This window comes from Artemia franciscana, chromosome 15 (genome assembly GCF_032884065.1).
Source record: "Artemia franciscana chromosome 15, ASM3288406v1, whole genome shotgun sequence".
In the NCBI taxonomy this organism is placed as follows: Eukaryota; Metazoa; Arthropoda; class Branchiopoda; order Anostraca; family Artemiidae; genus Artemia; species Artemia franciscana.
The window spans coordinates 1,928,747-1,948,727 of record NC_088877.1 but is presented as its reverse complement, the minus strand read 5'-3'; the positions used below and the strand labels follow the sequence as shown (position 1 = coordinate 1,948,727).

General features: G+C 35.2%; 1 protein-coding gene across 1 annotated transcript in view; it reads right to left on the bottom strand.

Annotated features, from left to right (window-relative positions):
- Window positions 1-19,981, bottom strand: part of LOC136036694 (tRNA (cytosine(72)-C(5))-methyltransferase NSUN6-like) — a 31,602-nt gene continuing 11,621 nt past the window's right edge. Inside the window, exons 3-6 of the mRNA XM_065719008.1 lie at window positions 12,959-13,115; window positions 9,347-9,551; window positions 2,237-2,521; window positions 1-237 (exon numbers count right to left, since the gene is read on the bottom strand). Coding sequence (XP_065575080.1) covers window positions 10-237; window positions 2,237-2,521; window positions 9,347-9,551; window positions 12,959-13,115 — 875 coding nt within the window. The 3' untranslated portion in view covers window positions 1-9. The remainder of the gene's footprint in view (window positions 238-2,236; window positions 2,522-9,346; window positions 9,552-12,958; window positions 13,116-19,981) is intronic.

The following is a 19,981-nucleotide window of genomic DNA, read 5'->3' as shown; positions in this document are numbered from 1 at the left end:
TTTTCTGAATTACTCAATTTTATTGAAACAAGCTACAAAGAAACCAATAGTGTCAGTATCAGCATTTTGACGTGAACTACAGATATTAAATCTAGACGAAAATCCAGGAATTGATGGTTTGACTTCTTTCAAGGGTAAATTTTGAAGTGCCCACGTTACTAAATCCTCATTTTCCATTTTGGTCAGGGTACAGGTGCTATAAACTAGTCTGCCATTTCGTTTAAGAAGTTTGACCGCCTGAAAAAAAGGTAGAGATAGATGTCTTAATATCGTAATTTGTATGCGCACGTCATGCACGTTGCAATTTTAACGAGATTTGAACAGCGTCTCAACGTTCATGGGTACATCAAGTACTCATCAAGGGTGCATTAAATATCCCACCTCACTTTAGGTGGAAGGTTTTAGAGTTATTGGCAGAGATGACAGAAAAACAAAATTGCGAAGCTCTGAAAAAAAAAAATGCCAAAAAACAGTAAAAAATTTTCGAATATACAAGAAAAACACAAAAAGGGAAATAATGTGCACATGGCATCAGGGGAAAAGAGTCAAAAGGTGAGGATAGACTATGTTGTATTTAATAAGGGTTAATATAGAACAATGTAAACGGATAGTATCCAGTTTTTATTCTTGTCCCCCGAGAGAATTTTAGCCCTTAAAAATGGTAATTTTGTTCAAGAGAAAATTTGGTCTTTCAACTCCCGTCCAGTGGAGAAACTAACAATCTAGAGATATTATTTCACAATACGTAAGCAAAATGAAGGTTCTGCATATTTTGCTTCAATCAGACCCCGTTGTTGCACGTGGAATGTCCATTTCATGTCCATTTCATTATAAAAATCATCCATTTTTTTACATTGACATTCAAGTATATATGGCAATCCACCGAAATGATTTACCGAAATGACTTCTCGCTTATTCGAGGATTTGCACACTCGTCAAAAACCAGCACAGGATGCGAGTAGATTGTTGGTGAGTATCATGGTTCAATATAGTTTTCCTTATTCTTTTTAGGGGATGGGGGGTTGTTCATTTATTTAGCAGGTATAGAAGAAATCGTTCTAATTCTTAGTATGATTTAGTGGATGTTCACACGTAAGTTGCGCACACGTTAGTTGACGTTCAAGAAATTGTTATATTGATTTAATCGATTTATTATTTAGGAAATAGTAAGCAAAAAACTATGAATGCACAGAAAAGCGCTAAAATTGGTTTTTCCTTCTCCTGAGAAGATAAAAATTTTTCAACATACGAGGGTAGCACACCGCAATCTTTGATAAATAAGAAATACATCTTGTCACTTACATAAGAGTTCGCATTGCAGAAAGGTATGTCAAAAAAGGTAAATTGTAAGAAAATATTTCCAAAATCATAAAATTAAACATTTTGGACGTCCAGGGCCCAAATGTCCACTCCGTCTCAGTGTCTGACTGTGTCTAGACAATGTTCATAGTTCTTATGTCTGTTTAATTACTCTAATGAGCTTAATGTTGTATCTTAAACTTACGATTAAACTTAAACGGAAACTTTACCAGGGATATAACCTTGGACAAGAGGACTCAAAAGCCCTTAGGCATAAACTAACAAGAAGACAGAGAACCTCAGTGGCTCAGATTCTTTCCTTATCAATTCAGATTTGTTGCATGGAAAACTGTGTTACTGATGAGTAGGTTCTTTGGCTTGTTTGGGCAAGTATCAAATTGGAGACAATCAGAATTACAAAAAGAGACAATTTAGACAATCAGGGACACTATTTCGGTCTTCTTTGAAGGAGGGGGTGGAGTTCAATGAAGAAAGCAACTTTTCACCCCTTTTCAGCATATTGCTTCCTTTTCTACACATGCCTTGTAATTTTTTAACCTTGTGACTATTACTCCGAATAGATACACCAGTTTAGTAAGTCAATCGATTTTCGTTAATGGTGTTAAAACTAGAATTTCTTAATTTTAACTAAAATCTACCACCTGTGCAACCGAAATAAAGTGAACAGTCAACTTCACACGGAATTGTCCTAGAACTAGATCGTAAAGATTCAAATATTTTTGAAAGTTGCAAGGCTTCTAACATGACCTCTTTTCACACATAAGCTCAAAACCAATTTCAAAATGAATTTCAGCTTGTTAGCTTAAACCATTTCCCGTTTAGAGCGTCAATTCATGAGTCATACCCAAATAACAAAAGAGATCATGAAAAAAATACAAACGAAAAACCACCTATTTGTTACTCATTGGACACTTACAGTCGCCATAAGCTTCTTTTGTAAATTCGGGTAGGTTTTAAGCTCCTTACAACTCATCTTATTAAATAACTGAGGTCTTTGTCCAAGTGCTGAACATGGGGCGTCGAGTAGGATTCGATCAAATATTTCCCCTGCAAAAGGGGGCTTCTCAGTTGAGCCGTTTTCATCGTAAGCCTTAGTAGCGTCAAAAGCTATGGCGTTCACGTTGGTTACTCCAAGCCTCGCACAGTTTTCTTTTATATATCCAATCTTTCTCTCTGTTTTGTCCAAAGCAACAACTTGACCCTGAGGAAAATAATTCAAATTAGCAACTGTGCTAAAGTTATACATTATTCAAAAAAAAAGAGAAAAAAAAGGGTTCAGTAAGGCTCAGGGACTTTCTCAACTATGTTCACAGAAAATTTTTCCTAAATTAAACAACCAAAACCATTGATCAAATATTCAGCACCATCTGGTGCCTTCATAAATACAAACAAAAAAAAACAAAAATTGACGTGGAACCATTTCATTCAAATCTTCCACGGTCAAACAGTTCGTGGTAACGAACTGTAGTAAGGAGCGATCCGGCTCAATAGTAACCAAAACTCTAAAAAATTGAATTTTGATATCAATAACTACATCAAAAGAATCGTATTTTAATACTGATTTTAAATATATAAGTTTCATCAAGTTTAGTCTTAGCCATCAAAAGTTACGAGCCTGAGAAAATTTGCCTTACTTAGGAAAATAGGGGGAAACACCCCTTAAAAGTCGTAGGATCTTAACGAAAATGACACCATCAGATTCAGCGTATCAGAGAACCCTACGGTAGAAGTTTCAAGCTCCTATCTACAAAAATGTGGAATTTTGCATTTTTTGCCAGAAGACAAATCACGGGTGCGTGTTTATTTGTTTGTTTTTTGTTTTGTTTTTTTTTCCCCCAGGGGTCATCGTATCGACCAAGTGGTCCTAGAATGTCGCAAGAGGGCTCATTCTGACGGAAATGAAAAGTTCTAGTGCCATTCTTAAGTGACCAAAAAAATTGGAGGGCATCTAGGCCCCCTCCCACGCTCATTTTTTTCCCAAAGTCAACGGATCAAAATTTTGAGATAGCCATTTTGTTTAGCATAGTCGAAAGTCATAATAACTATGTTTTTGGGGATGACTTACTCCCCCACAGTCCCTGGGGGAGGGGTTGCAAGTTACAAACTTTAACCAGTGTTTACATATAATAATGGTTATTGGGAAGTGTACAGACGTTTTCAGGGGGATTTTTTTGGTTTTGGGGGTAGGGTTGAGGGAGGGGGCTATGTGGGAGGATCTTTCCTTGGAAAAATATGCCATGGGGCAAAAAAATTCAATGAAAAGGGCGCAGGATTTTCTAGCATTACTATAAAAAAAAAACAATGAAAAAATAAACATGAAAACGTTTTTTCAAATGAAAGTAAGGAATAGCATTGAAATTTAAAACGAACAGAGATTATTACGCATATGAGGGGTTCTAAAACCATAATTCAACTAACGAAAGAACTGCTAAGAGATAACACAACTATAAAGCGAAAACAGGTGAAAACTAACGGGAAAATAAACGAACTAAGAGGTGGAAGGGGCCCAGAGAAAAAATATAATCCTTTGAGCCTAACTTCCGCAAAGGAGTAATAATGTCAGAAGCCCCGAAATACCGAATTATTTTCTTTTCAAACAGTTCGTGGTAAGAAACTGTAGTAAGGGGCGACCCGGCCCCTTAGAAAATTTGCCCTATTTTGGAAAAAAGGGGGAAACATCCCCTAAAAGTCATAGAATCTTAAAGAAAATCACACTATCGCATTCGGTATATCAGAGAACTCTATAGCAAAAATTTTACACCTGAGAAAATTTGCCCTATTTTGGAAAAAAGGGAGAAACATCCCCTAAAAGTCATAGAATCTTAACGAAAATCACACTATCGCATTCGGTATATCAGAGAACTCTATAGCAAAAATTTCAAGCTCCCATCTAAAAAATGTGGAATTTTGTATTTTTTGCCAGAAGACAAATCACGGGTGCGTGTTTATTTGTTTGTTTGTTTGTTTGTTTTTTTTTCCCAGGGGTCATCTTATCGACCAAGTGGTCCTAGAATGTCGCGAGAGGGCTCATTCTAACGGAAATGAAAAGTTCTAGTGCCCTTTTTAAGTGACCAAAAAAATTGGAGGGCAAATAGGCCCCCTCCCATGCTCATTTTTTTCCAAAAGTCAACAGATTAAAATTTTAAGATAGCCATTTTGTTCAGCATAGTCGAAAACCATAATAACTATGTCTTTGGGAATGACTTACTCCCCTACAATCCCTGAGGGAGGGGCTGCAAGTTACAAACTTTGACCAGTGTTTACATATAGTAATGGTTATTGGGAAGTGTACAGACGTTTTCATGGGGATTTTTTGGTTTGGGGGGTGGGGTTGATGGGAGAGGGCTTTGTGGGAGGATCTTTCCTTTGAGGAATATGTCATGGGGGAAGAAAAATTCAATGAAAAGGGCGCAGGATTTTCTAGCATTACTATAAAAAAAACAATGAAAAAATAAACATGAAAACGTTTTTTCAAATGAAAGTAAGGAATAGCATTGAAATTTAAAACGAACAGAGATTATTACGCATATGAGGGGTTCTAAAAATACTTTAGCATAAAGAGCGAGGTATTTAGGAGGAGATAAATACCTCGCTCTTTATGCTAAAATATTTTTAGTGATTTCAACTATTTATTCTACGGCCTTTTTGATTCAGGGGTCATTCTTAAAGAATTGGGACAAAACTTACGATTTAGTGTAAAGAGCGAGGTATTAACGAGGGTACAAACCCCCTCGTACACATATAAGAATATAAAAGTTTGTTACATAAGTTAATTCTTAAGTTACGTATATTTTTTACTAATAAAAACGTTCGTTGAATATTAAAAGTTCTAGTAGCCTTTTTAAGTAACCGAAAAATTGGAGGGCAGCTAGGCCTCCTTCCCCACCCCTTATTTCTCAAGATCTTCTGATCAAAACTAAGAGAAAGCCATTTAGCCAAAAAAAATTAATATACTAATTTCATTTCAATAATTTATGTGCGGAGAGCCAAAATCAAACATGCATTAATTCAAAAACGTTCAGAAATTAAATAAAAAAAAACTAGTTTTTTTTTAACTGAAAGTAAGGAGCGACATTAAAACTTAAAACGAACAGAAATTACTCCGTATATGAAATGGGTTGTCCCCTCCGCAGTCCCTCGCTCTTTACGCTAAAGTTTGACTCTTTGCCACAATTCTTCTTTTTAAAACAATTAAAAACTTTAGCGTAAAGAGCGAGGGACTGCGGAGGGGCTTTAGAGGGCTCTTAAAGAGGGCTTTAAGGGGAAACTATTCAAAGCAGATAGTTCTATGAAATCCATGTAAAGATTTGCCAAGAAAGGAGACAAAACAGCGCCCATCGGTAGGTCCTTAATTTTTTTTTCTTGGAACATACAATACAAAAAAAAACTTGTTGCAAAGACGAACAAGCGTCATTATTGTGTAAATTTCCGAGGTTTTATAATCTAACCAAGCAGAGTTTCCTCTAATTTTCTTTTTCTAATTTCCTTTCTCTAGTTTTCTTTTTCTAATTTTCTTTTTCTAATTCCTGTTCATATTTATGGACATTGCATGAAGTGTACATGGAAACTGCATCAAAACTAGATAAGATAGTTTTTTCTATTATACTTTGACTCTTCAGGCTGTCAACAGGATCTATGGAATTTTTTTGTATAAGATTTCTGTGTGGTAAAAAGAAGCTTGAAAATTGTGACTAATAGCTTTCCTACAACTGTAACTGGAGAACTAGACACGCTACGATAGGACGAAACGGAGTATCCTTCTTATGGATTTTAGACAGATCATGAATTTTGGGGCTCAACAACCTTTGGGGTAAAATTTTCTGTACTTTGAGGGGCGATTAGTCTATTGTCTTTTAAAATTTATAATTCTTTTCTCAACTGCTGTGTGTATTTATCTGTGGGATTTGTTTATATTTCTTTGTAAGTATTTTTATCCATTAAAAGGGCATGTTGCAATTTTACGCTTGGCTGATTATTTGATTTATTTTTGCTCATTTTTAATTTCATGGAGTTCTTTACTTTTCCCTGAAAGACTTATTTTGTGGAAAAAGTTTTTTTTTAAATTAATTCCATACAAAAATCATCCTCTTATTCATCACTCTATTTTCCTCTTTCAAAACCATAAAAGAAGAATTAACAAAATGTTTGATCAACTAACCATATCCTATTTAAATAGCGCAACGCTGATTATTTCTTTTAAGTACTCTTTTCCCTCGCGACATGTGGCAACACGAGTTTTATACTTAATTCATTTGGCCAAAGAAGCATAACATTTGGAAAATACAATAAATCTTTCTTTAAAAGAAACTGAGTTAAATTTTAGTTATTAGCCTAGAGCCTAACATTTATTCAAAACATAACAAAATTAGTGATGATGGTGATAAAGTGGTGATGATGGTGATGGTGATATAGAACACCAATATTACTTAAAATTCTAGCGATTTGAACATTTTCATAGTCAACCTTTCAATTTATATCGTTTCAAATTGCTCGCCTTTTCGTTCAGGAAAAGCATAAGAGCATCTTTATAATTCTTATCATTTTGAATATCTTTTCCTGTCTTCTTTTACTGCATTCTTGCTTTTTTTTTTCTAATAGCAACACACTGTAAATAATAGAAATAAAAGCTCATTTTGAATTTCAAAATTCAAACAAAAAGTTGTGCTTTTTGTTTGAACTTCAAGCAAAAATTCAAAGCCCAGCGATGATGGCTGGGGGCGAACCATCCATACTTGGCTGAAGGGTCATGAAACGGATATCAGCACCATCAGTTTGTACCTTAAGAATCCAGTGCCGTTATACCAACTTAATTTTTACTTAGTGATGATGGAGTGGCAAAAGGTAATTAAAAAGAATTAGCCCGCGTGACAGTGCTCGACTAAAATAGGTTAAATCCTCGCAGCAATATTAGTCATCACTAGCTAAAAAGCTAGATCAAACAATAGGCATAAAAAATCAGAAGCGTATACTATTTTGTGAGAAAACGGAGAACTATTAACTGGGAAATCCTCGCTTGATTTCAGGCACCAGTTATACAGCGCCACAAGATTGTTTTTAGAGCTGAAAATTAGGGATTGACTGCGGGGTACTGACACATGCAAATATATAAGTGAAATATATAAATATATAAGTCCTTCCCCAAGGTTCTCGGGCCCTATGAGCCACAAGTCAATTAAAAAACCAGCCTAATTTGAGATTTAGGTTTACTGGAAACATATAAAAACATTTTATAAAATTCAAGCATATTTCGGGGGGGGGGGCACAACCACGCTGCCATTTTCAGAAAGAGGAGAATCTTTAAATAATGGACGGAAACTATGACTTAATACCAGGTAACTAAAATCAAAACCAATATAGGAGACTAAATTTTCTACTAATAAAGTTATTAAATTGCGTCGTAAACCCAAAAGTGTTTACTCTACTTAAGCCTTCCAGGCGTTTGACATCTCTTATTTCATTCTATTTGGGATTTTAGTATCTTGCAATGCATGGCTTATATATCTATACACAATTGCAGATTTTTACCACTGATTTAGTGTTGCAACTTTTCAATAAACCGGTTTACTAAGTTGGAATTCAGGAAAATATTTATGCTAAGGTTTAATAAATGAAAAGATGAATTTTTGTACTAATTTAGCCTGCGGAATTTATATTAACTACGCCAAAAACTAAGCATCCAAATTGAAAATGATAATTTCAACCTATGTTTTGGTGAAATAGTTTTATCTAACTTTGACATAAATATATCTTTGGACTGTCGGAAATTTTATTTCTTGTTGATCTCTTGTTTAAGAATTTTTTAACACCTCTTGTAGATGGCGTGGCTTCTTTTCTTCTTGATATCCCCGGCAAACGTTAGATTGAGCAAACTAATCAATTGTAACTACTCAATTATGTGTTGTTTCTCTTTCCACTCTTTCTTTGGCCAAGAGATATCTTTCTTTAGCGTTATTTTTGTAAGCAAAATCAAGATCAAACAATACCAGATCTGACAAATATAGAGTAAATAGAGCATACAAATTCAAATTCTCGCTAACATATGTTTTACAGAGAGCAATTTGTGAATTACGCTAACATTAAAAAAGAATTACCATTTTTCAGAGAAAGTGTCAATAGATTGTTTGGGTGCCCGTCTAACTGACCGTAGTTCAAACAGTAAACTGTGTGAAAAATGTGGTTCAATCCTATCTTCTAGGGAGAGAAAGGTTGAGATGGCTATGACACTTTCGATTAAGGATGTCAGATTGCCAAAGACCTTCCTGGTCGGCCAACAATCTAGGTCCAAACAAAAAGCAGGTCGTCCCCGAATGGGGTGGGAGGATATTGTAGAGAACAATTTAAGTGGAATTGGAAATTCGTAGGAGGGTGTAAAGAGAGATTGGGACGAAGTAGGAGTGTGCGTGGCTGAGTTGGCCTCAGGCGGCAATGTGCTGCAGTGAGTTGTCGGTAGTTGTAGTAGTGATTTCAGGAAATCGTGTACACGTTATCCTAACAGTACCTTAGTCAGTATCTATAATATATGTAAATGGAGCCAATAGACCTTTGCGTCCTTAGCTTCGAATGACTTCGGTGAGCACACCTATAATTCCAATAATAAAGCTAGATAGATGGCGCTTATTCTTTTCAAAGAGATTTAGTAACGAGAAGACGCCACCGTTGCAACTCCTTAAACTTGTGAGGTGGGACTTTGAGGTATATGGTTGTACCTGATTTAGAAAATCTTTAGTTTGGAAAACAGTAACTTTTGAAGGAATACTAAAAATAGATGGTTTGCTTTCGTAGCAGCAATGAACCAAATCCACTTTATTTTGATTTTAGCTCAACTCTCTTTTGTTTCATTCTACCTTTACTCATGTCACCCTTCACCACAAAAAGATCAATCATCTTAGTACCTTAATTACCAAAATCTTGCCAGTTGACTATTGGGAATTACAAAAAGAAAACAAATAATTACTTCACTTCAATTTTTTGGTCTAATTTCTTGTGATCTTTGCGCAACAATGGAAAGAAAATTAAGAGAATTTACCGTGTTCTTCATCAGACTAGCAATATGAGTGGTTTTACCGCCAGGTGAGGCACACATGTCAAGAATCGTTTCGCCTTCTAACGGCTCCAAAAGATGGCTGGCAATAACCGATGGTAAGTTTTGAACAAAACAAAGATCTTGGATTATGTCATAGTTCAAGTTTGGACAGTCAAATACTCTTTCATACAACCGGATTCCAATTCCCCTGCAAAACGAGAAGCTAACATTAAAGCATTATAGCCAGGGGTAGATTAATGCCTATTAGAATGCCAAAACTAAAAAATGAGAAAAACTTTAACAGGACTACAGTTCTAAAGACTTTATCTTTAAGCAAGCTTCCAAAGATCATACACTGGGGCCCCTTACCTAAAACACCAAATTTTAAACAGAAACGCAAACAACAAATCCAGAATCTTATGCTAAGAAAGGACCACTGATATCAATTTTTTTTTTATTTAAAATAGGGTCACTACTTTTTATATTAGCTGATCAAAAGCCAATCACAAATTACCAGAAATTTTTTTTTGATATTCAAGTCGCTTCTTAAAAGAATTGTTCAAAATACAATAGATGACTTCTCAAGCTTGAAGAATCCAAAGGTACATCTTACAGATGCCAAGAAAATTTTCAGGCCTTTAAGAAACAGCAAAAAACTGATAAAACTGGAAAGTCAAGTCACTGAGAAAAAAAAAATGCCCAAACTACCTACCACATGCTGTTTTGCACTAGTTTTATTTCATGAAGGAAAGGGTTTCTTTCCTCATCATTAATTAATATAAGTTCTTTAATTACTAGATAAACTATTTGTATCTTACAAATTCCTCCACTCCCACCCCTACTGTTAGATGAGTCCAATACAAAAATTAAATTGCTTTCTCGAAGATGATACCCTTTTTCAATGATAAAGTTGAAAAACAGGTATGTAGATGAAATGCTACATAATATGCACAAATACCTGCTTATACCCTTCTTTTATCTTTTTTTTCTGTATGACGTGGTGTTCAGACGTAAGATTCTGTTCAAAAATACTGGTCTAAGTTTTATAAAAAGGATCCAAACACCGAGCGACTTTATGACTCAATCCAAGAAAGAGTTTAGCGTCTGATCCACATGTGGGAAGTCCTGACTTTCTGAAAAAAGAAATTGGTAGGAGGGAGAGGTGTCGGAGGGGCTTAATTTGTGACTCCAAAATCGATAATTCTTGCGTGATTCTGGTTCGCGTCAAATGTAACATGCCAACCATTTTGCTAAACGATGTCACTAGAGTGATCGGGGGACCACATCCCTACTTTGGTACTCTAATAATAGAGATTGAACATCCCTGCACAGATTGGATTGAAATAATATGGGATGCGCAGGCTATACCTTCCAGATTAAAAGTTAAAGAGGAGAGAGGGGATGAAGGAGAGGCGTTTAATCCATTTTGTGCCTCCTGCTTATTTGCACAGAAAAATGAGTAAGGTCACTTTTGACCATAGTAATTAATCCATTTTTCTTTCCAACGTTATCAAATATGGTCAATCAAAATTACTAAAATGTTATATCTCATAAAAACTAATTTTGTTTGAAAACTAATACAATACACTTTTGTCATGTCATTAAGAATTATTGTTCAGCATTAAAGCAAATTTATATCTCCCTTAACTCTAAAGTAAATTTTCTTAGTATATCTTCCCTAAAGTATATTATCTCAAGCATTGTGAGAACTATTCCACGTTGAGGAGACCCCTATGGTACCTTTCTTGTATCAAACCCAAGCACAGAAAAAAAAGAAATAGTCGGACTTTCGAAATCGTGTGAAGATGCTCCTTTTATAGATCTTCTAAGATAATATTTGGAATATTGGGCCAGGGGGCCACCGCAAATCTTAGGCACTTTTAAATTTTAGCCAAACTTTGATCTGACACTGTTACCTACTTTTTGTCTACAAGAGGAGAGATTGTGATTCATAAGCATAAAAATAGCCAAAAATAATAAAAAGCTAGGTGGAAAAATTTCAAATATTTCTATCTGACATATACTTTACAATTGTACTTGAGCTGGAACACAGTATACTCTAACTCAAGGCCAGGTAGAAACCTCCTTTCAATCGATGGCATGAATTATTTAGTATTATAATATATATATATTTATATATATATATATATATATATATATATATATATATATATATATATATATATATATATATATATATATATATATATATATATATATATATATATATATATATATATATATATATATATATATATATATATATATATATATATATATATATATATATATATATATATATATGAAAAGAGAAATCACCAATGTAATAGCACAAACACATAAAAAAAATGAAAAAAAATAATATATATATATATATATATATATATATATATATATATATATATATATATATATATATATATATATATATATAAACTGCAGAAGTTGGATCCTTACTTCTTTGTTCCAAAAAAACTGAAATGGGCTGCATAAAAAAAAGAATAAAAACCCGAGGCGTTGCTTTCACAGCATGATAAAATAAGGCAATATTTGAAGTTGCAACGAAAATTCCTGTATTTAAAAAAAGGGAAAAAGAAGAACAAAAAAAAATCTTGCACTAGCTCCCTTCAGGTTCAGCCCACGAGATTTTTCTTTCCCTGACTAGGGGCCAGACATGGATTTAATCTATCTCTTAATATAATAAGTAGATAATCACACTTGGACAATGCAGTTTAGCTTCCTTGGATCTTGGATACTACCGTTCTTCGTCCAACCAAATTCAAAGCAGCTCTCCTTTTTATTTCCCATTGGAATGGAAAAAAGGACATTTTATATCCCTTTCAGTCAGGTCCCCATGATTTCTTTTTTTTATAATTATATATGTTTAACAGATGCTTTAGTCTAGATTCCAACATTTACCAAGTTTTATTTATGGATTCTACGGAACAGATTTAATTCCAATGGGGTACAGATCAGTGTTCAGTCTTTTAAACCTTAATTTTGTTTCCTTTCTTTGTGCAAAATTTATTTTTACTTGTGTCAATGCGCCTAGCCACTTCTTCTACTCGGAGAGGGTTTTTCTCTTTTCGATGCTTTATAGGGTTTGTGGGTGTCAATTTATGAACTATAGGAGGAAGAGGGATATTTGTTTGAATTTAAATGGATATAGAAAACTTATTTTTCAAAATATAGGGGGTGGGGGGGGGGTTGGTGGATTTGTTTCAATTTTCTTTATTTTCTTTGGTATTCCATTCAAATACCAAAAAAGTGCTTTTTAAATTCCAGGGGGGCAAAAATATAAGGAAAAATTATTCTCCACGGTTGGTGGTCCTTTGTTGATGTAACTGTATTAGGCGAATGTAGCTCCCACATGACATTCACTATCACACCTTTGTGCCTTGTTAGAATATGTTTGAACTTGTATGACTGCATTTACTTTTGTTTTTATTTGATTTTCATTGTGAATAAATACTTCCAATTTAAATAAAAGAAAATAAAAACTAAAATAAATTTGTTCGCCCAAATTGTTTTTACTAGCTGCTAATTTCATTTATGTTTCTTCTACTTACCTGATAGTCTATTTCATCCCCATTGAAAACAAAAAAATCAGCTTACTTTATCGACAGTGCGGGTCCAAAAAGTTCATGCCGAAAGACACAAGCCTCGCCATTACCCAAAAATACTTTTTCACCAGTGAATTTTTCAGCATAGCCTCGCAAGCATTTTCCTTTTATGTCAGCGTAAACAGATACTGTATCTAACTTCGATAAACCTAAAAAAGAATTTTCTTTGTTTAGTTAATCTAAAAAATTTCCTGTAAAAAAAACCCTCGATGGGATTTGAACCTCGGTCTCTCTGCTAACTGCTATCGCATGAAGAAAGGTTAAGTCACATGCAGCACTTTCACTTGGAATGATCTCCAGAGGAACTTAATCCCTAAAAACCCGTCTGTTGAGTCCTTCGAAATAATAAGGATTTACTGAGCTACCACAACCTATTTAAGATTTTAAAGTAACTTCACCGCAAGTAATAATATCGTAAATTAAATTCTAATGTCACAAAACTTCGAGTGGTAAATAAAAAACGGTATGCAACAGGCCAATTACGTTTTATTCAACTTTAGAAAAATAAATGGAACTAAACTTCACGCAAGCAGGATGGGGAAGGGGGTGTCACCAGCATGGGTCTCCCACTGGATTATGCAAAGGTGATTTATGTGAGCCTTTTTCAACCTCTTATTTCTATTTTCAGCTGACTAATAAATTCGTTGCTACTGCGAATTTCGACAGCTGACAAACAACTCTAAAACTCCCAACTTGACATGATATAGATGTTTTACCGATGATCCTATGACAGTTGAATAGAGTCACTCAGTAGTTAAATCAGAATTACATCAGAGCATAACCGCCTGTGTTCAATCCCACTTTCTGTGGCTAAAATAAAGGTTAAGATGGCTAGGCAAAATTTTCCAGTGAAGAATGATGGCTTGCCAAAGACTGTACTTTTTTGCTATTCATCTGGAGTCAAACAAAAAGCAGGTCGATCCCGAATGGAGTGGGGGACTTCATAAGCAAGGATTTAATGGAAATTAAGACTACATAGGTAGGGGTAAAGATAATGGAAATCCTTAATGGGAATTAAGACTACATTGGAGGGGGGTCGAAGGAAGCTTTGAATAAATTGGCGTGGGGGATAAGCGTGAGTAGCTGCGTTGGCCTCAGGGGGATTGGTGCTGAAATGTATCGTTAGTAGTAGTATAGCCACCTGAAGAGTATACTCCAAGTCGACATATGTAACAAATAAACTTTGAGTCTTGTTTCCCACATAGAGTAGCAACTTAATACGACGCATTCTCATGTTTTTAGGATTAAATATGTTCAAAAATAGAATTTGAGGATATTCAAATAGGCATTTCTACACAAAACTGTATCCAATTGGCTATATTTTGTCCAGGCCAATTACCTGTTTTATAATTTAGAAATCCGTTTACACTATACATACAGTCCCCTATATATCTCTTATAGTTTGAGAAAACAAGAATACCGAACCTATTAAGCTTTTCAGCTAAAATTTTTTCTCCGTGAGCAGTGCAATGTTAATACTAATCTGTATATTAGGATTCAATTATGTGTGACTATTTATAATATGACTATACACGTAACTATAAATTGATTATTTATGTGAGGACAATTCCAAAAGTGACAACCCGTATAACATAATAGCATCAAAGCAGTGAATGTGGGCATGATTTTACACTATAAACATGGTAAATATAAGAAAATTGGGGTTAAAGGAATGACGGGTAATAAGTTTGGATGTAGGGAAGGCTTATTGTTTGATAATGATACCGAGGAGAAGTTGAAAAAGGAACTAGTTGAAGATAGAAGGCTGGATTCATTTATTCAGAAGAGCGAGGAAATGGCAACGGAAGGGGATATAGCAGGTTATGTTGAATTTCTGATAGGGATTTTCTACAAGATAGGAAGTAAGGTGGCAAGTAGCAGAAAAAATGGTAGGAGCACTGGTTGGATGAGTTTTCTTGACAAGGAATGTGAAGATAAGAAGAATGAGGTTTTAGAAGCTTTTTGATTGCTTGAGGCTAGTAGTACAGTTGACCGTGAAAAAAGGTTGCACGTTCTTAGGGAAGGGGATATAAAAGGCTACTTAAGTGGAAGAAGGGATGTTTAGAAGAAGAAGAGAGCCAAAAAATACGGGAAAAATTAGCGTGAGTAATGCAACGGTTTTCAAGAAGTTAGTTAGGAAATCAACAGAAAATAGAAGGTTGACTGATTCAGTTCCTCACGGCGATATCTGGCCAGAATACTTAGATCAAAATACGAAGAGACATGCACCAAAGAGGACGAAGAGAGATCTGATGAGGATATGGATAGATTAGAAGAGACACCCGATATGGAGTTGGATTCAGAGGACGCTAAACTACTGGAGCCGGTTGGACAGGAAGAAATATGGCATGCTCTGAAAAGCATGAAAGGGAATTCAGCACGAGGCATCGACAGAGTACCAACTAAACTGTTGAAATGGTCAAGAGCATGGATATTGCCTGCGCATACATTGATATTCGCTGCAATTCAAAGTACTACTCCGTGGCCACAAAACTGGCAGATATCGGTTATGATCCCATTATTTGAGAAAGGAGAAAGAAACCTGCACAAGAAATACAGGGGGATAAGTCTAGGAAGTTCTATTAGTAAGCTATTTTGTAGTGCTGTCTAAAAGGATGGATAAATGGTTGCATTGTAAAGGTAGATTATTTGAATGTCAGGCAGGGTTTAGGGAAAATTATATTACAATAGAACAAATTGTTTGCTCACAGATTTTAGTTAGTAAATATACGAGGTATAGGAAAAATAAGCTATATACGGCGTTTCTGGACATTAGGGGATCATTTGATGAAGTTTCGAGGAGTATGTTGAAAGGGGTGTTAGTGAAATTAGGATTGCCAATTAGGTTAATAAAAGTTATAGTCAAAATGTATGAGGTAGTTAAAGTAGACGTTAAAGTAGGCCTTTCTTGCTCTAGGCCAGTTTTGAGTAGGGTAGGCCTTAAACAGGGATGTACTTTATTACCGCGTTTGTTTTCTCTTTTCATTAATGGTATTTAGGAGTTTTTTAAAAATAGAAATGTTCATATATTAGATTTAATGTCACTGGAGCTGTTTTGTTTATTATTTGCAGACGTCATAGTATTGCTTGCGAAATTGGCTTCAGATTTGCAAAAGATGTCGGAGATTTTGGATAGTTATTTGAGGAGTAAGAAAATAGTTTTAAATATTGATAGATCAGTTATACTAGTTCTTGGAAAAGAAGAAAGGGAAAACAATAAGTTTTATTTTAAAGGGAAAGAGATGCCAGAAGTAAAAGATTTTATTTATTTGGGATGTACGTTTACAAGTTCAGGGAGCTGGAGTGAGCAGGTGCAAATGGCGAGTTAAAGGCCAGAAAGCTTCATGGGCGTTACTGAAGAGCCCTCTTATACATCTAGGACTGGCAGACATTAATCTACAGAAGAGAATTTTTGAGGCGAAAGTAGGTCCAATATTGAGTTATGATGAGGAAGTTTGGGGGTTTGAAAAAGGGGAAAAATAGAGAGAAAATATTTAGGACATTTCAGGAGACTTTTAGGGCTAAGTGGGAAATTTAATAGTTTGGTGTTAAAGGGTGATCTAGGATTGTTTCCATTGAAGGTAAAAAGACGGGTTAGAATGATAAGATACAGGGAAAAGGTGATTGGTTTACCAAATAATAGCTGAGTAAATGCAACTTATCTGGAGGCGTTGCAGGATAGAAGGAAAAGTTCATGGGCTTCTCAGGTGAGATCAATCTTGAATAGTTGTGGGTTATCAGGAGTTTGAAACAAAGGGAAGGGGAAAGGACTGGAAGTGGTAAAATGTAGCAAAATTAGTAAAGGGTGTGCTGGAGGATGAGGAGATTCAGATATGACAGTGTGAAGTCTCGGCCTCGGCGTCCCTCGGCATTTACCGGCGGCAATAGAAGGAGATCTGGGGATATGATATTTATTTTAAAGAGGGCATGTTTAGTGAAGAAATTCAGTGCTATATATCAGGGAGCGGTAATTTTCTAGCACCTGGAGAAAGGAAGAAATGTTTAGGGAGGATAAAGGTAATTGATGGTCCTTACTCATGTCTTATGTTTGGAGAAAATGTCGAGGATCTACTTCTCTTCATGACCCTTTTTCCCGAATTAGAAGATTTAAGGAAGAAATTATTTTCTGGTAATGTGGGGCCAAGTGAGTGGTTGGTTTCAATAATATGATCTAAAGATTATGGTACATAAGAAAGATTGAACATATATAATACTGGGAATGACACGAAGAGAGATATTTTTGTAAGGGGGGGGTGAGTGCTGAAGTTAATGTTGAATGCGTGTAAGCTGTTTTTGTTTGTTTGCTATTTTTTGTAGTCATGGCCCTTGTGGCTTTAGAGCGCTAAATATTTATCTATTTATATCTATCATGTGTGCGAGATTTTGTGTGATTATGTATGTTAGTTTATTAGTTTTGTGTGCTTTAGTATGTTTTTGTTTTGTTTTGTAATTTTGAATTGTTATTGTTATGTATATTTGCCATGACCATGTTATTACCATGTGCTATTATTTTGTGTGATTAATCATTTCTTTTTTGCCATGGCCCAAAGCGGCTTTTATTGCAATAAATATCTATCTATCTTTCTATACGATAACACTTTCATAATAAGCCACCACTGCTTTCAGTGATCGAGCAAATTCTGTGACGTTGCAAAATCTGGCGGACAATTTAAGCTTAATTTTGACAACGGTTCAGGACAATTTTAAAGCGTTTGCTGATCTTTCTGCTAGTATGAGAGGACTGGAAGACAAAATTTCAAAGCTTGAGAGTGCAGCGCAAGATTTGAACCAGGAAATGTCTGAGTTAAAACCAAAAGTAACAAAGATTGAAACTGATACTGGTAAATTTAAGCTTCAGATGTCGGTTGTGGTTGATATAATGGTTAACCTAAGGTCGCAGTTGGCTAATATGCCACAAGCTTTGATGAAAGTGGAAAGTAAAAAAACACAAAAAAAATATCTTGGCTTGGAATGTAGTTTCTCCAGCCATAAATAAAGCAACAACCCATTTTCAGAGCATGGTTAGAGAAGGTTTAGAAATGGAGTTTACTGTTGAGTCAAACCCAATAAAAAATATGTGAAAGTTCAAGTAGAATTGAGAGAAGCCATACTCGCTATTTTGAAGAACAGTAGGAAGTTACGCGGGAAAAGTTTCGAACCAGTCTGGAATTTATGACAGATAATGCCGAATTATCTCTGCGTGAAACGCGGAAGAAACTTGCGTTCGTTCGTGACAAAATTCGTGCATGTGATATACAGGGATTTAAAACCATGGAAACAAAATATATCCTGCCTATGATCTGCGTGAAACACCAACATCAAACCGTACCGTACCGGTAAATATAAAAATATTCACTTGACTAGTTGCCGTCGCTAAGCAAGTTTATTCGTTATTAATGCCGTTAAGAATGCCAAATCAACGGGGTTGACTTGATCGATACTGTGTAGCAATAAAAAAGTGACAGAAGTTTTATTTATTTGTTATAGGTGGTGGGTTTTATTTTTATTTATTATATGAATGTTGAAGAGAAGAATGCTTAAATAGTGATGATGGTTAGGCCCGGTGCCTTATTTTGCCGAGTTGTGTTGTACTGTTGAATGATAAGTTCCAATAGTAATAGCATTTGTTTTGTTTTGCTATTTTGAGTGTATATTTGGATGTAAAGCAGAACAGGAATTTTTTGTATAATAGAAACATCATGTATCAGTTGTTATGCCTTCGGGTTGCCAAATTTTTGAATTTATTAGGTATGACCACGGACCTTAGAAGCAAAATTGGGCTGCTCGGGAGAAATCCTGTTGATTTTTTGAGAAATGGAATGTTGTTCTTAAGAAGGTTTGGATGAGAATAGTCAAGTGCGGACATCTGATTTTACCGATTCTGCAAAGTATGTATTTTCTAGTGATTTATTTAGAAATAACCCTGTAAAAGATAGGGAGTTGAATTTGTTTTCATCTAAACTGTAGAGGACTAAACAGTTCTCACAAACATTTGTCAGAGTTAGTTGAAAATAGCCGTGGTATTCATGTATTAGGTCTGATGGAAACGGGGTTCAACGATGGTTATGAATCTTTATTAGATATTAATGGTTATAGTTTTTATAGGAAAAATAGGTGCGAGTACGGGCATGGTGGATTGGCGGCTTACGTGAAATCAGACCTAGAAGTCAAGGTGAGGGATGATTTATCAGTTTATATTGAAATGGCACTGGAGAGCACAGTACTGGATGTTAAGCGCCGACAATAGAGTCTTGTTATTCTTTATAGGCCGCCATGGCCCGTCTATTTCGGTTTTTTGAGTTGTTGAAGGAATTATTGGGAAAGTTGTCCGTATCTACGTCTCAGTGTGTGATACTGGGGGGATTTTAATATTTATTTGAATGTTGATGACCGAGAATCTAGACAGTTCATTCAGATGACGTCTAGTTATAGCCCATTCCCTGTAATTAATGTTTACACTAGGGTAACTGAAAATAGTGCGACATTAATTAATCACACTTTTGTGAATGTAAAGCAAAATGTGAAGTATTGCCGACCGCGAGTGATAATTAACGATACATCTGACCACTTCAGGGCTATGGTTATTTGTGTAGTAAAGGGACCCAGCCCTCATGGTTCTGAATCCAAGAAAGATCGTACTTATTTTAATCAACGGTCGTTGTCTAAGTTTAAGCATGAACAGGAGAAAATAGATTGGACTTTCCTAAATGAGTGTAAATCTTATAGTAAAAAAAAATGAGCAAATGGTATGAGAAAATGATTTTTTTTTTGCTCGAAAGGACGTGTGTAAAAGTGTCTTCTGTGCAACATAAAACTAACACTCCTAGGAAACTTTTGATGAATAAAGCACTTCTGGAATCTGTGACAAAAAAGCACAGCCTCTATTTGGTCAGTGTTGTCAGTGACCGTGAAATAGTTCGACAAAAAAATTAGTATTTCAAAAACAAGTTGCAAGAAAATCAAGGAAATCCTGCTAAAACATGGGACACCATAAGGTCAGTTATTGGAGGGAAAA